This window comes from Magnolia sinica, chromosome 13 (assembly GCF_029962835.1).
Source record: "Magnolia sinica isolate HGM2019 chromosome 13, MsV1, whole genome shotgun sequence".
NCBI classification, from domain to species: domain Eukaryota; kingdom Viridiplantae; phylum Streptophyta; class Magnoliopsida; order Magnoliales; family Magnoliaceae; genus Magnolia; species Magnolia sinica.
In genome coordinates, this window is record NC_080585.1 from 43,017,079 (window position 1) to 43,031,439 (window position 14,361).

The 14,361-nt window shown below is 38.9% G+C and overlaps 1 protein-coding gene across 8 annotated transcripts; it reads left to right on the forward strand.

Annotated features, from left to right (window-relative positions):
* The first annotated feature begins 663 nt into the window (after positions 1-663).
* On the forward strand, positions 664-10,425 carry LOC131223677 (protein DOUBLE-STRAND BREAK FORMATION). Of its 8 annotated transcripts, none has more exons than XM_058219135.1 (6): positions 664-823; positions 930-1,137; positions 2,611-2,754; positions 2,859-2,889; positions 8,108-8,176; positions 10,017-10,425. In XM_058219135.1, exons 1-6 carry the CDS (start codon positions 765-767, stop codon positions 10,196-10,198), a joined length of 693 nt encoding a protein of 230 aa, XP_058075118.1. In that variant the 5' UTR covers positions 664-764; the 3' UTR covers positions 10,199-10,425. The 8 variants fall into 8 exon arrangements, with proteins under 8 accessions (XP_058075118.1, XP_058075123.1, XP_058075116.1 ...); XM_058219140.1 differs by having other exon boundaries at positions 10,022-10,171; XM_058219133.1 differs by lacking the exon at positions 2,859-2,889 and having other exon boundaries at positions 8,050-8,176.
* Positions 10,426-14,361: the final 3,936 nt, after the last annotated feature.

Below are 14,361 nucleotides of genomic sequence, written 5' to 3' on the forward strand. Positions count from 1 at the left end.
CGTTGGAGGGAGAGTGGTGACAGGTCCATGAAGGAAGTTTCTAAGGAAGAAAAACCTCCTAGAAAAACTATAAAAGACAAATGTCGTCCTCGTATTGCTTTGGCCCTATCAAAAGGAGCTTCATACACTGTCTGTGGAGCCCACTCTCGGCTATATGTGGAATCCACTCCATCCATTCTCATCGAAATTTCATGAAAGGTCATGGTTGGAAGAACGACTCAAATCCACCGATCAGAAAAACTACATCACAAGGAAATAGTTGATAGTAAACGGATACTATTATTAATTGTCAAGTTTTGTGGGCCACACAGATCATATTAGAATAAGATTATTGTCTTCCCAAATAAATTGTGGGCCATGAAAAGAATGAACATATTGGATCTGCCTTCTAGTAGGGCCCAACGACTAAGTCCAATCTATAACATGCCTCGGGATGGATGCTAGTTAACTTCTCCCCCCACACAATGCCGTAGCAATGTTGGAATCCAAGCATAGCTCTTATGTCTTAAAGTTTCAATTTTTCTGTCGGAGGGCGAAAAAAGGAAGGTGTTATACACGTAGGCCAAATACGCGAAAACAGCTAACTTAGGGTCATTTTGGTAAAAATCCCCAAAACAGGGTCGTGGCGATTCCGGTTCCCCAAAAGCTAGTGGCACAGCAGTAAATTTCAGAAAAAGGATGGTTATTTCCAATTTTTGACTGGACCGAAACCTATATAAGCCCCTCTTCAAATCTCAAAACCGCCATTTCTTTCCACATTTCAAATGTCCGAAGAAATTTCAGAACGAGTTTCCCTCTTTCGTTCCCAACTTCAAAACCGAAGGTTTTCTCTAAACCTAATTCTCTCCTTCCTTTTATCTGATTTTTCATATATTTCGCTTGGAATTTCCCATTCCTTTTCAGTCTCAACTCTCTCCTTTATCTCACAGATTCGATGACAGAACTCTCCGGATCTTGGAATCTGTTCTGGTCTCGAAGGATGTGAAATCGTTGCTGGAGATCCGTTCGATGCTGAGGGTGCTCATGCGGTCTGAATCTGTCTCTGTTCTGAGAGAAATTGCGGAGAAGTCTGTTGATCAGAAGCTTTCAGTCGTAGAGTTCTTCGTTAATGCGTTTGCTCTTGTGAGAGATGTAGAGGCGAGTTTCTTCTTTATTTCCTGCAATTATATGTTTGAATTTTCATTTTGGGGATCCAAATTTCCTCGCCTTTTATTGCCAGAGATGGGTAATAACTAATAATCTCGAACTATTACAGGCCACTCTACACGCCCCCACATGTGCCGAGCTGACACATGCTTCAAGTATCTGAGCTGTACATCAGTTCCCTTTTGGGTAGATGCCGGACGTGGTTTGGCTGGTGACCGCAACCAGCCAACTAGCTGGTGTCAAATCTCTGTGGGCCCCACCATGATGTATGTGTTTTATCCACGCCATCCATGCATTTTCCAGCTCATTTTAGGGTATGAAACAAAAATTGAAGCATATCCAAAGCTCAAGTGGATGACACCAGGAAAATAGTGGGGATACTGATTTCCACCATGGAAACCTTCCTAGGGCCCACAGCAATGTTTATTTTTCATCCAACCTGTTTACAAGGTCACACAGACATGGATGAAGGGAAAACACAAATATCAGCTTGATCCAAAACTTCTGTGGTCCCCAAAAGTTTTCAACGGTAAGCCTCCAATCCCTACTGTTTCCTATGGTGTGGTCCACTTGAGCTTTAGGTCTGCCTCATTTTTGGGCTCATGCCCTAAAATGAATGGACGGCATGAATAAAACACACACATCATGGTGGGGCCCACAGAGCTCTGACACCAGCTAGCTAGTTAGTTGGTGTTGGGGTCACCAGCCAAAATGTGACTGTCGCTGCCCTGGGAAAAAAATCAGGATGGTCTCCTCATCAGGTAGGATGCAGTGTTTGTGAAAGTGGACGGCTAGAAGAAACCTGGCCAAAATTTTCAAGCCATCCATTTCAAACATTGTGGATCACCTGATGAGTGGACCAGCCGGCTCTTTGAGCCAGTGCAACTAAATGATAGGTTCCACTGGTTGACTGCTTCTATCTTGCACATGTGTGCTACATTCGCATATGTGCTAGTGTGTTGAAGAGCTGCATTTTTTTTTTCTTTTTCTTTTTAATTTTTTGATCGATGTGTAGGTATGTGTTGCGCACACTCGTGAGAATAGCAGAGCTTTGCAAACATTCAAAGTGTGTACAATGGCATTTGTGTAAAATATGATATACGACTACTTTATACACAATAGCATACTTGTAATGCCTATATTGTGCATTTGTAGTGTATACTATCTGTCCGTGGAGGACATCTTGGATGACAACTAGGTGAAGAAAGTCTAGCTTGAGACACATAGATACTCTGAGCTTTTCCATTCCACAAACAGTTGTTATTTTGATTAGGCTCCAAATAAAAACATGACCAGTTTACAAACCTTATTTTGATGTCTGACACTAGGAAACTGATTACTAGAAGCCCTTCCAGATTTTATCACTAGAACTTCTTTAGAATTTCCTTTTTAATGTTATTAAATTTATTATCAGGTCTTTTTGTTTCCCTTTTCTTGTTTGATTTCCTTGATCAATGTTTTCAGAGCTGCTTGGCATTGAAATATGAGGCCTTGGTTCTACGGGACCTTAAACATGTAAATCATCAATGGCTGCGGGTATCATATGAGGAGTGGCTAACTTTTGCTGAGGATTCACTGGATAATGGTTTTCATTCCATTGCAGCGAAGGTAAATGCGTGTGTCATGATATCAATGGACCACGATTGCTTTGTAGCAGTAGTCAGTTAAACTTACAAGCCGTTGTTGCATTTTTCTCATTTTAAATATTGCAGTTATTTCTTTCACATTCTTGCACTCTTCTAGGTAAACCTTCTGTCCCCCCCACCCGACATTCTAGAGTTCTATTGAATCCGTGCTTTTCTATTATACCAATCAGAGTGACACTTTTGATTTACATGTCAAACCATTCACAGTTTAAATGTATACAGTAATCTGTTCTTATATTCTGAAAAACTGCTAATTTAAGAAGATTATTGTAATGCATGGAATGGTACTGCTTTTTGAGGATGCTCCTTGATACATAGGGTCTGGTCCACTTTTGAAAATGTGGCTGCCTTCATCAATGACCACGATGGGGACATTGGTATGGATGCATTGCCCATTTTGGGATGATCATTTTACATTATACAAAATCTTAGCGCTGACACAAATAGCTAACACATGACTATTATGATGGTGATTTTACAAATATAAGTGTAAAGATGTCACTAGATTTTGTGTTCTGTGGTCCCATTGGACAGGCTAACTTGGATCACGTGGAGATCGTGGCTGTTAAAACAGTGTTCCTATGTTGATTTCTTCACCAGTCCTTGATTATTGACGGGGTTCTAAGAGTGCTGATGCTTGGGCCTCCCGAAGAGGGACACGTTGGTAAAGATTCAATAAGACAGAACATATGATGTACTTATTCTGATTTCAAGCCTCTAGGGAGGCTAGAATTGCAGATGTTTAGGCAAACGGAGGTGTAAGCATGCAATCTTTGTGCATCAATCCTATCTGTCTTTTGCCTTGATAGATAGCTTTCGTTGTCATCTTTTCATATTGATAAAATCTGTAATTGCCAATAAAATATATAGAAGTGCTTCAACTTTTAATAACAGTCATCTATACGGATTTATGTATACTAGGTAACACCCACCCACCCACACACTCACAGAGACATATGCTAAAATAAGTAAATAATTTTTCAAATATCAATGGAGTTTAGTAAGAACCATAAGACTGACACATGGGGTAATACTCCTAATACATTATCATATCTTTATTTTTTAAAATTTTTTTGGGAGAGAAGCAAAATTACATGAAGGAATATGGGTTCAGTCTAGATACAACAGGAAGGGCGATTAATATTGAGAATATATATGTACAAGTCAATGAATCTATTTTTCCTGTTTTTCCTTTATTTTTTTATTTTTTATTTTTATTTTTTTGGAGTGTGTGTATACACTGCTGGAGTACCCTGTGTTTTATATATATTAATGATATGAGAAGGTGTGGGGTTGTGTAACAACAAAAAGCCGTCGCCGTTTCTTCCTCTGTTTTCCTCTCTCTATTTTTCTTCTTCTGTTTTCCTCCTTGTTCTCCTCCAATCTCCTACTTGGTATTAGTGATAAGATTTTGATTATATTTTTGTTTGTGGCTATCCCACACTGCTGAGGTTAGCGTCCTTACAATTGACATTAGCATCTGTACTATTCGTACGGACCTGTAGACTATGAGGGCATGGTTTGTAAGATCTTGATTTTAGAAGATTTTATGGTGATTTTTGTGGGTTTTTTTTTTTTGGGCTCATTTAGGGTGAGCTTCAAGCCCCACAATGTATTTTGTGCAAAAAAGGCCCATTTTGAGATTTTATGAAATTTCTCCTAATCGAAGGGATTTTTGTGAGAAAATCTAGCACATGGATTCACAATTGTTAGCCATCCATATGTCTGTTTTGCTTGTTGATTGCGTTTTTAACAAGTTTTTCGGGAGACTAGAGGTGCAATTTCACTTTTTCTGCCCTTTTTAAAAAAAAGAAAATCGGTGGATTATGCAAAGGGATTATATCTAGTACATATCTGGACCTATTTTTACTTCTCTTTCTTGAGGTTCAGACCTGTTAAGCGGGAATTTCTGTTTTTTGAGCTGGTTGGACCTTCGGCTATACGCACAAAGTTAGTTGTATACATTGTCTTCTTGTGGATCCTTTCATTAGATTTTTTTTTTTTTTCATCTCTGTTCAATATCTGCCCATTCTAGTGACATAGTATGATAGATAAGCTCACTTCTGGAGCTCTTGTGGGGCCCTTTGAGTCTCGCACTTTGTTGATAACCACCATTAAGTTGAATGGGAGCGATTTGAAACCTGGACTAACGAAAATTACCATGTCATGGCTTGGCTTCTAAATGGTATGGGAGACTACCATTTGTAATTTTGTTATATTTTTACATCAGCTAAAAAGATATGGATCCAGGATATATATTCAGAATATCACAATATATCCAAGGTGTATAAGTTAATTTCGGGCATATGCAAGTTTCAACAAGATGCTAGAAGCTTGAAGAAGTATTTCACTATTTTGCGTGGTACGTGGGATGAGTTGGATATGTACCATCCTGTTCCATCTTATTGCACTCAAGAATTTGAACTCATCTGGCAACAACGTGAAGAAACTCGAATTATACAGTCTCTCCGGATTAAATCTAGAACATCAGTGTACGTGATCAAGTCATAGTTATGGATCCCTTCCCTCTAGTTTCGGTTGTCTATGCCCTTGTTCAGAGAGTTTTTGTCCCGTCTCCTACTACTCTTGTTGCCACTGATAGATATGCATAGCTAGCGATCGTCCTTCTCCCGTCTCCAGCTCTAGGGCTCCAAGTTGGAGCTCCTCGAGTAGTAGATGTGTCCTTGGTTAAGGCAGTTGCAGCAAGGGTTGAGCCCTTGATAGAGGTGGTTGTGGTAACCTCATTTTTGGTGGATGTGGCTGTGGTCGTGGTCATGATGGATCTCCTCGTACTTGTACTCATTGTAGTGGCACTAATTCTATGGTTGATCAATGCTGTGATATTGTTAGTTGTCCTTTGTGAGCAAGAGCTTGTATGTTCGGTGTTATATCATTTGATAGAAGACTCGTTAGGCATCTTCAACCTTGTCCTTCGGTATGTCTGCTTCAGGTGATTCTGTCACCATCTTTAAAGAGGCATATGATGCCTTGATGCAATGCCATGCTTAAGACTCGAGTTTCACTACTAGTGCTAGCTTAGCTCAGTTAGGTACTGCACTTCATTTGTCCTCATCTCCCTTCTGGGTCATAGACTCAAGGGTCACATCTCACATGACTGGTAAGCTTCATTTATATATATATATATATTTCTTATCAACTTACTAGTCAATCCAGTATTGTTACAGTCGCATATGGTGATCGATCTTCCATCTCCGGGATTGGGTCCATCACCCTCTCTCCCACTATGCAATTATTTCTGTTATACACATTCTTTCTTTTCCTTTTAATCTATTGTCAGTTAATTCTCTTGCTAAGTTATTAAATTGTTCTTTAATATTCTTTCCTTCTCATTGTGTCTTTCATGATCTCCAGATGAAGCAGAAGATTGGTGGGGGCAGTGAATGTGGCAGGATTTACTTTCTCGATGATACTCTCGCTAGTCCTATGAGTGCTTTGTCATTAGATAGATAGTCAGTGTCTATATGGTTTTGTCGTTTAGGACATCCATCTTTATCAAGTCAAACTCAATTTTCCTTTATTACTATTCTTAAACCATTATGTTATGACAATTGTGAATTTTCTAAGCATTATAGAGTTTCCTTCCTGTTCAACTAAGAGGAAGTCCAGACGTTTTGAATTAGTTTATTCTGATGTTTGGGGTCTTGGACTTGTTCATTTTGTCTTTGGTTATAAATACTTTGTGTCTTTCATTAATGATCATTCTCAGATGACATGGATTTGTCTTATAAAATTTAAACATGAACTATTCAATATTTTCAAGATTTTTTTATAATGAAGTTACCATCTAATTTCAATGCCCCATTAAAGTTCTTTTCTTTGACAATGGGGGTGAATATACATCAAAAGCTTTCTTGAGTTTTTTGTAGGACCATGATATTCTATCTTAAACTTCTTGCACAAGGACCCCACAACGAAATGGTATTTGTCGAAAGGAAGAATCAATATATTGAATTTACACATTTTCTCCTCAATATGAATGTTCCAAAATGCTAATTTTCTTATTAATAGAATTCACTCTAGAATTCTACAAAATAAGTCTTCTTTTGCAATTATACATCCTCATGATAAAGCCTTTCCCTTATCTCCTGAAGTTTTTGGATGACCTATTTTGTTCGCAAGCTTGATGGTAGTAATGACAAGTTTAGTCATCGGTTTGAAAAATGTGTTTTTCTGGAATATTTTCGATCCCAGAAGATGTATACATGCTATAATCCATTGACTCACAAGAAATATGTGTCAGTGGATGTCATTTTATTTGAGGATGTTTCCTACTTCTCACTTGAAGGTTGCTCGTTATATGATCCGCTTGCTAGTCAGGGACTCATGGCAGACTGTTAAATCACTATATTCCTCTTCTAGTCCCTTCTCTTGATGAAGATTCTTATCCTTCCGAATCTCTCAAGCCATTCCTTGTGTACCATCGGTGGAAGAAATCCCTCACTAATCAGCCTCTCACCATTCGATCTACTTTTAAAGGAGCTCCATGTATTATTTCTGTCTTTTGATGATCTCCCTATTGCTTTACATAAGCCTACTCATTCATGTACTTGTTATCATATGGATCATTACGTTTCCTTTCAGTGTGTGTCTTTTACTTCCAAGTCCTTTGTTACCTTGGTCTCTTCTTCCTCTATTTATCAGAATCTCAAGGAGGCCCTCTGTAATCCTGACCAGAAGCAAGCTATGATGGAAGAAATGTGATTCCTTGAGTAGAATGATACTTGGGAGTTGGTTTCCTTACCTAATTCCTCACTTAACTAATTCCTCATTTCCACTCCTAATGTTATTAAAATTGCACTCTATGTACTCTGTTTTAGTCTAACTAATTTGAAATCCTAAGGACTCTAATTCTGACCCATATATTGTCATTTGCAGTTTAGTTGCTATTATGAGGGCGTTCCTAACTATGAGTCTATTTCTCGACCATGCTTTTGTCATCTCCACTGCGAATAGCTCAGAGTTTACAAAATTGCAATACTTTTAGTATCTTTGAATCCGTCTATAACAATACCTCTTTATCCTTTTCATCTAACGATGATGTGCTTTCTCTTAAACTCCAACAATTAGGCTGGTTTAGACATGGAAACAATTTGGTTTACTATATGGTCTTTTTTCGATTTTATATTTCTTTTAGATGGAGTGATATTAGGATGAAGATATAATTTAATATAATGGTGCTGTTTTGTTCGTGAACTATTCTTACTAATAGTATCATTTACGTCCTTTTCTTTTGCAGGGGTTTGAAAATGCACTTCTGTCCTCTCAACCCACCAATATTGATAACTTCTTTGCAGAGGCAGAAGTGATTGAAAGAATAAAGAAACTTCGAGACATGGCGAGGGCATTAGCTGCTTCACATTCTGGTACACTTCAAACTGAATACGGACAACTCAAAACATTTAGAATAAATAGCATAAATTGGAAGAAATATTACAAAGAGAACTTGAACTTCAGAAGTGTATTGGTTCTGAACTCTAGATGCCCTTCATTGGTGTACTAGCTCGGCTTCCCAAGTTTTCTCAATATGAGTGGATTTTCTCTCTCGTTTTAGCTTATCATTAGCCATTAACATCAATATAATCATTCCAAGAAAAAAGGGTTCTGAACTCTAGAAACACTAATCTTTTAAATGCAAAGCGAATCATACCAATTGGGCTACATGCCAGCTGGTGGTCATTATCGTCGTCATCATCGTCATCATCATCATCATCATAATAATCTTGTCTCAGCTATTTGGGATCGGCTTCATGAATTCTCCTTTAAAAATCATTTGAAACATGATTCTGAGCAGAGGTTTGATGAATGACTGCCCACCCGTAATCGACCCTCTGCTTGGGCTTGGGACCTTTTGGCACATTGTGACCAGGTGGAGTTACGCCCAGCTTGTGGATATTGTTGGGTTAATGTCTTAGTGCCTGTTTAGTACACGCCTTAAAATGAGTTCATCTCATTTTATAGTTAATCACAATTATGTATTAGAGTCTAGAGATGATGATTGTTGGTTACATGGATTTAAGTACCAGTTTCAGAATGCGATTCACCTGGGGACCAAAACTGGTACGACTGACCTTGACTTGGTCCAACTTGGTTTCATATCGGTGTGGTGATTCACATAGTTTTGGATCAATGCCGATATGATTCAGATGATACCAAGCCATCTCGGATGATATTTAAAACCATGATTGGTTATCAAGATTACTTTTAATCCTTACCAAAATGAAATATGATATATAATACATAATTATGACAAACAAAAATGAGATGAACTCATTTTTAAGTGTCTACCAAATAGGTCCTTGAGGGAGCACTATTTACACCCACTTTTATTATTATTATTATAATTTGTCAAGGTCACCCATTCTTTGTACTTTTGATAATACCGTAATACAAAGTTGTACTATTCACCATCAAGTAGAAAGTGTGAGTACCCATATTAGTCATGGTGGGTGTAAATAGTGATTCCCTTATCTTAATACATTTATTCTTATGAGCTGTATCCTTTCTTTGCCATACCCTCGGGTAAAATAAACTAGAATCACTACATAATCTGTTATTGGAAGGTGAATACAGTCTTTAAGATCTGCTATAAGATTTAACTTCCCGAGTGATACATCTACACTTATAGCATTATAATGTTTATGATCTATTTTTCAGTTGTGGATGTCTTTGCCGTTGAATAAGGATTTTTCAGATCCGACTTTTACTCTGCGTTTGGATGCACAGGGGAATTGATTTGAGAACTTTCAATTTAATCAACAAGAAACGACAAAAGCTAATGGCGTTTCCTGGTATTCATATTAAGTAGCCTCAAACTGCAATTATTTTTTGTTCCAGTCCTATTTGAAAGTAATATAATTTCAGTTTGGAACCTTCCTCAATATGAAATGACGGTTTGAGTATTTCTTCTCTAATAGACAGATGATTGCGATTTGATTCGACATTGCATCCAAACACACCCATAATGGTAATCCCGTGGAGTAATGTTCCTTGGAAGGCTGAGTACTTGTTCCTTGGGAGTAGGACACTCAAGACTTCCTTTCTAATATGCTTAAACTGATAAACACAACCTAAACTGAAATCAAACATGCAAAATTTGAGAGATCAATTCATCATAGAATACTATATGTTGGCAAGGACAAAATCATTTAGCTTGTCCATCTTCTATTTATTTCCTACTATCATTAGTGTTTGGTGATTAATCAGTTCAGGCACAGGCGGCTGAATACTTGAATAGGAAAGCTAACCAACAAACCAGCAAACGTGAGTTGCATTCGTCGGATTCATCACACCTTGCAAGTTCAATGTTTAGAAGTGGCATCAAGAAACGGAACATGCAACAACTGCGAAAGAGCCGAAGCCTGCCGAAGAATATCAATGGCTCATAGACCAGCTTAACCTGCATCTTCTCCAGCTGAGCCATGATGGAGGCTTGAAAGTGAAATGATGGGATCCAAGAACAAATTAGTTTCAGGTATGTTGTGATAGCTCAAATACTTGGAAATTAATCCAAGCATTCATGACATTGCCTTTTTTGATAATGGGAATCAGATTGTGACCAGCAGGGCTCTGAACTCACTCCATACAGTGCCAATGAAAATGCGCCATGCGTGCATGTACAGGTGTGGGATCCACACTGTAAAGGAAAAAAAAATTGTCATGTCATGCAGGGAGTCTTTACTTTTTCTGTGGGTCCCACTCATGAGGGTCCACAGAGTGCACATGACCATAGAAGCACATCAATCGGATGACTGGAGACATCTGATTAAGGGAATTGTAAGGCCATTTTTACTGTCACCATTGATTTTTGGCTTCAACCATGGTGATTTATGGGACCATGTAAATTCCACTGTGGACCTTCTCTATTCAGTGGTTGTTGGTGATGTAGTTGGGCTTTCTTGGCCCCCCTCAAGGAATTTGCTCTGGATAAGGTAAGAAGAATCACGCTGGATTACTTTCCAGGTAATGGTTATGTGGGATCAATGGAGATGATGGGTCCACTGTGGATTGAAAGTGGCCCCATTTTCTTTCTGATTGGATAATAACAGCCATTCAAATAAAGGGCCTGCAAAATGGATGGCAATACTGTTTTGGTTCTGCCATCCATTTTATTTCCTCAACTATACGGTTATGACTGTTTGATCATTTTTATTTTAGGGTCGTGGAGTAATTTAGTACTCTATGTCGCGTATCATATATTAACTCACATTAAACTGACTAAATTGTGGAACCCGCTGATGCTAAGGGCCCATTTGGATACCAGCAAATAAGTTACTTTTTCTACTTACAGCAGTAGATACGTCACTTATCTACTGCTGTAAGCAGAAAAAGTAACTTATTTGGTGGAATCCGAACAGGCCCAAAGGCCTGTTTGAATTGCAAGTTGCTTAAGATAAAATACTTATGACACGTTTCTTATGTTAGTTTCTACTTAATAAGAAGATAAATATATTTGGCAAATAACATATTTATCGGCTTCTCCTCCCTTTTGTCTCTCCTAATGCCTCTCTTCAAAAACCGGTGAAAAGTAAAAAAAGCTAAAAAAAAATTAACTGAAATGATTAAGTGACTAATCATAAACCAAACTTACATATCTGAAATGAGTGACTTATCTACTTCCGTAAGTAGAAAAAGTAATTTATTGTTGGTATCCAAACGGCCCTAAATTACAGCCCAAAAAATCAGATTTGCTGAACAATCCAAACCTCTGATTCGTGGACACTCGTTTGTTGAAATAAGACCAACGGATATTTTTCATTTTACTGTCCAATAAATCTCCTCCAATCTGATAGTTAGATAATCAAATAAACCTTATATTTTGTTCACGAAAATCTAAAGCTAGATGGTCAAATAAGTGTAATATTCTGTTGATGATAGATGTAAAACCATTACGCCTAATTGGGACGGTCTAATTTGAATTAGTTGAATGCCACCTAGGCAATTTCGAAGTAATTTATAAGGGTCTATATATCGTCCACGCTGCCTCCGCCATGTATCTGGGTCATGTGTAATTCACAATCGGGGAGATTATATGCTGGAAGAAGAACCGTGATATTGTAGAGCCATTTCTCTACAGGAAACCTGGCAGGGTGATGTATCAATCAGGTCCACCCATATACTGGCACCATGAGGGATGGTTTATGTTTAAAAAATGTAACCCCCTGGATAATCCTATCCATTAATTCTTATACAACTTTTCTAGGGCTGGCAAAATCGATATGCAATTTGATTAGGCTGGGCCCAGTAAACCCAGCATGAACAGTTTGAAATCCAAGCCCGAGGCTGCCTATTGCCAGAGCACGAATTGGCTGGCAATGTGGACCGTAGGGCCCACCTTGTTGTATGTATTGTATATCCATGCCGTCCATCTGTTTTGCCAGCTATTTTAGGGCATGGTCCCAAAAATAAAGATACAAATTTGAGGTGGATCATACCACAGGAAAGTAGTCGTTGAACGGCCATCATTAAAAACTTCCAGGGTCCATCGTAATGTTTATTTACCATTCAACCTGTTGATAAGGTCATACAGACGTGGATGAAAGTAAAAAAATAAAAATAATAATAAAAAAATAAAAAAAATAAAAAATAAAATAAAATCAGCTTGATCCAAAACTTTCGTGGCCCACAAACGATTTTTAATGGTCAATAATCACTGTTTCCTGTGGTGTGGTCCACCTGAAATTTGAATCATCTTTATTTTTGGGACCGTGCCCTAAAATAAGCTGTAAAAACAGATGGACGGGCGTGGATATACAATGCATACAATGAGGTGGGCCCTACGGCTAGGGTCCCACCCACATAGCTGGTTCCTGGTTCGCAGCCAAGTCGCGTTCCCATTGCCGGGCTTAATCCACTGCATATTTGACCGTTAACTTTTTCTATTTTCCACCGTCACTTTAACGGCCACCGATCAGATGGATAGGATTGTCTGATATAGTGATTTTCGAGACACTAACCATCCATGCTATGGCCCTGCATATGGACGGACCTGATTTGCACATCACTCTGGCAGGTGTCATGTAGAGAGATGGATCTACAGAGTTCTTCCTGTTCCACTGTATCACCTCCCCACAACAGACCTTCCATCCAACGGTTTATGTTGATTTATAGATCGGATCACTTGGGCGTTTACAGGAATTTGCACCATAACAAGGCACAAGGAGTTCGTGCAGGATCATATCTTAGGAAGAAGGTATGTGACTCTTCCACAAATGAGCTCTGTTCACATTAAGCATGCAAAATTGACGGTGGGGCCACTGTGTTTACGTGTGGACTCTCTCTCAACCTTACATGCACAAGATCTGGTCCATTCATAAGGTGGGGCCACTTCTTTTCTTTCTTTTTTTCGTGTGGAATCTACCTTATGTGTCATTATGATGGGCCTACCGAAGATGGGAGATACATAAAATGTTATCTCCTGGATTGAATGATCACAGTCATTCAATTTTTGGGCTAAAAAGGAAAAAAAATAACGAAGAATGTGACTGACTTGAGTCACTTGGCCCTAAGCCAATAGAATTGATTACCGACCACCCATCATCGAAGGCAAACTTAGCCTATGACCAGAACTTAGTTAGGCCACACCATGTCAAAATGGTACCGAAAACCTCTAAGATTACGTATTGTGGCCTACCTTTGCTATGGAATGGCCCGATTTTTGGTTATCTATCATAAGCATCTTCTGAATGGATTGAATGGCATGTGAAAAACATGATGCCTCTGTACATAAACTGGAAAGGTTTCTATCAGTGGGCATTCCCATCCCAACTTTTTCTTATGTTGTGGCCTACTTAAAGTTCTAGATCAGAAGTGAAGTTGGTCCTACCCCCGTTTGGACAGAGTCGGTCTAAGTAGGGGTTTTATAGTGCCCACCGTGATGTATGGGTTTTTATCCATGCACTCCATCCATTTTTCTGGATTCTGGGTTTTATGCACGCAGTCCATCTATTTTTCCAGATCATTAGGGTATGAGCCCAAAGATTAGCAGATCCAAGGCCCGACTGAGCCACGCTACAGGAAGCAGCGGTGATAGTGACACCCACCGCTGAAACCTTCTCAAGGCCCCACTGTAATGTTTATTTTCCATTCAACCTGTTCATAAGATTACATGGATTTGGATGAAGGGAAAGCATAAAGATCAGCTTGATCAAAACTTCTGTGGCCCCCGATAAGTTTCAAGAAGTGGGTGTTTCAACCCCTGTGATCCACTTGAGCCTTGTATATGCCTTATTATTAATTTTTTTGGCTCATGTCCTAAAATGATCTAGCAAAATGAATGGATGATGTGGATAAAACTCATCACGATGGCCCCCACCTGGACTGAATCCTGGCTGGAGGCGATCCCATTCCTTGTGGATTGGCCTGATTTTTGAGATCCAAGGAAAATATGAGGGCCCACATGCCCCTAACTTTGTGTGGACTTAGTTGGACGGGTTGGATGTCATTTAAACATTACTGTTTTGTAGGTTATGCTTAACTTAAAAAGCTTTGGGGGTGGATCCGCCTCCTATTTAACTCAGCAGAATGACTAGTGCATCCCACAGGCGTGGTG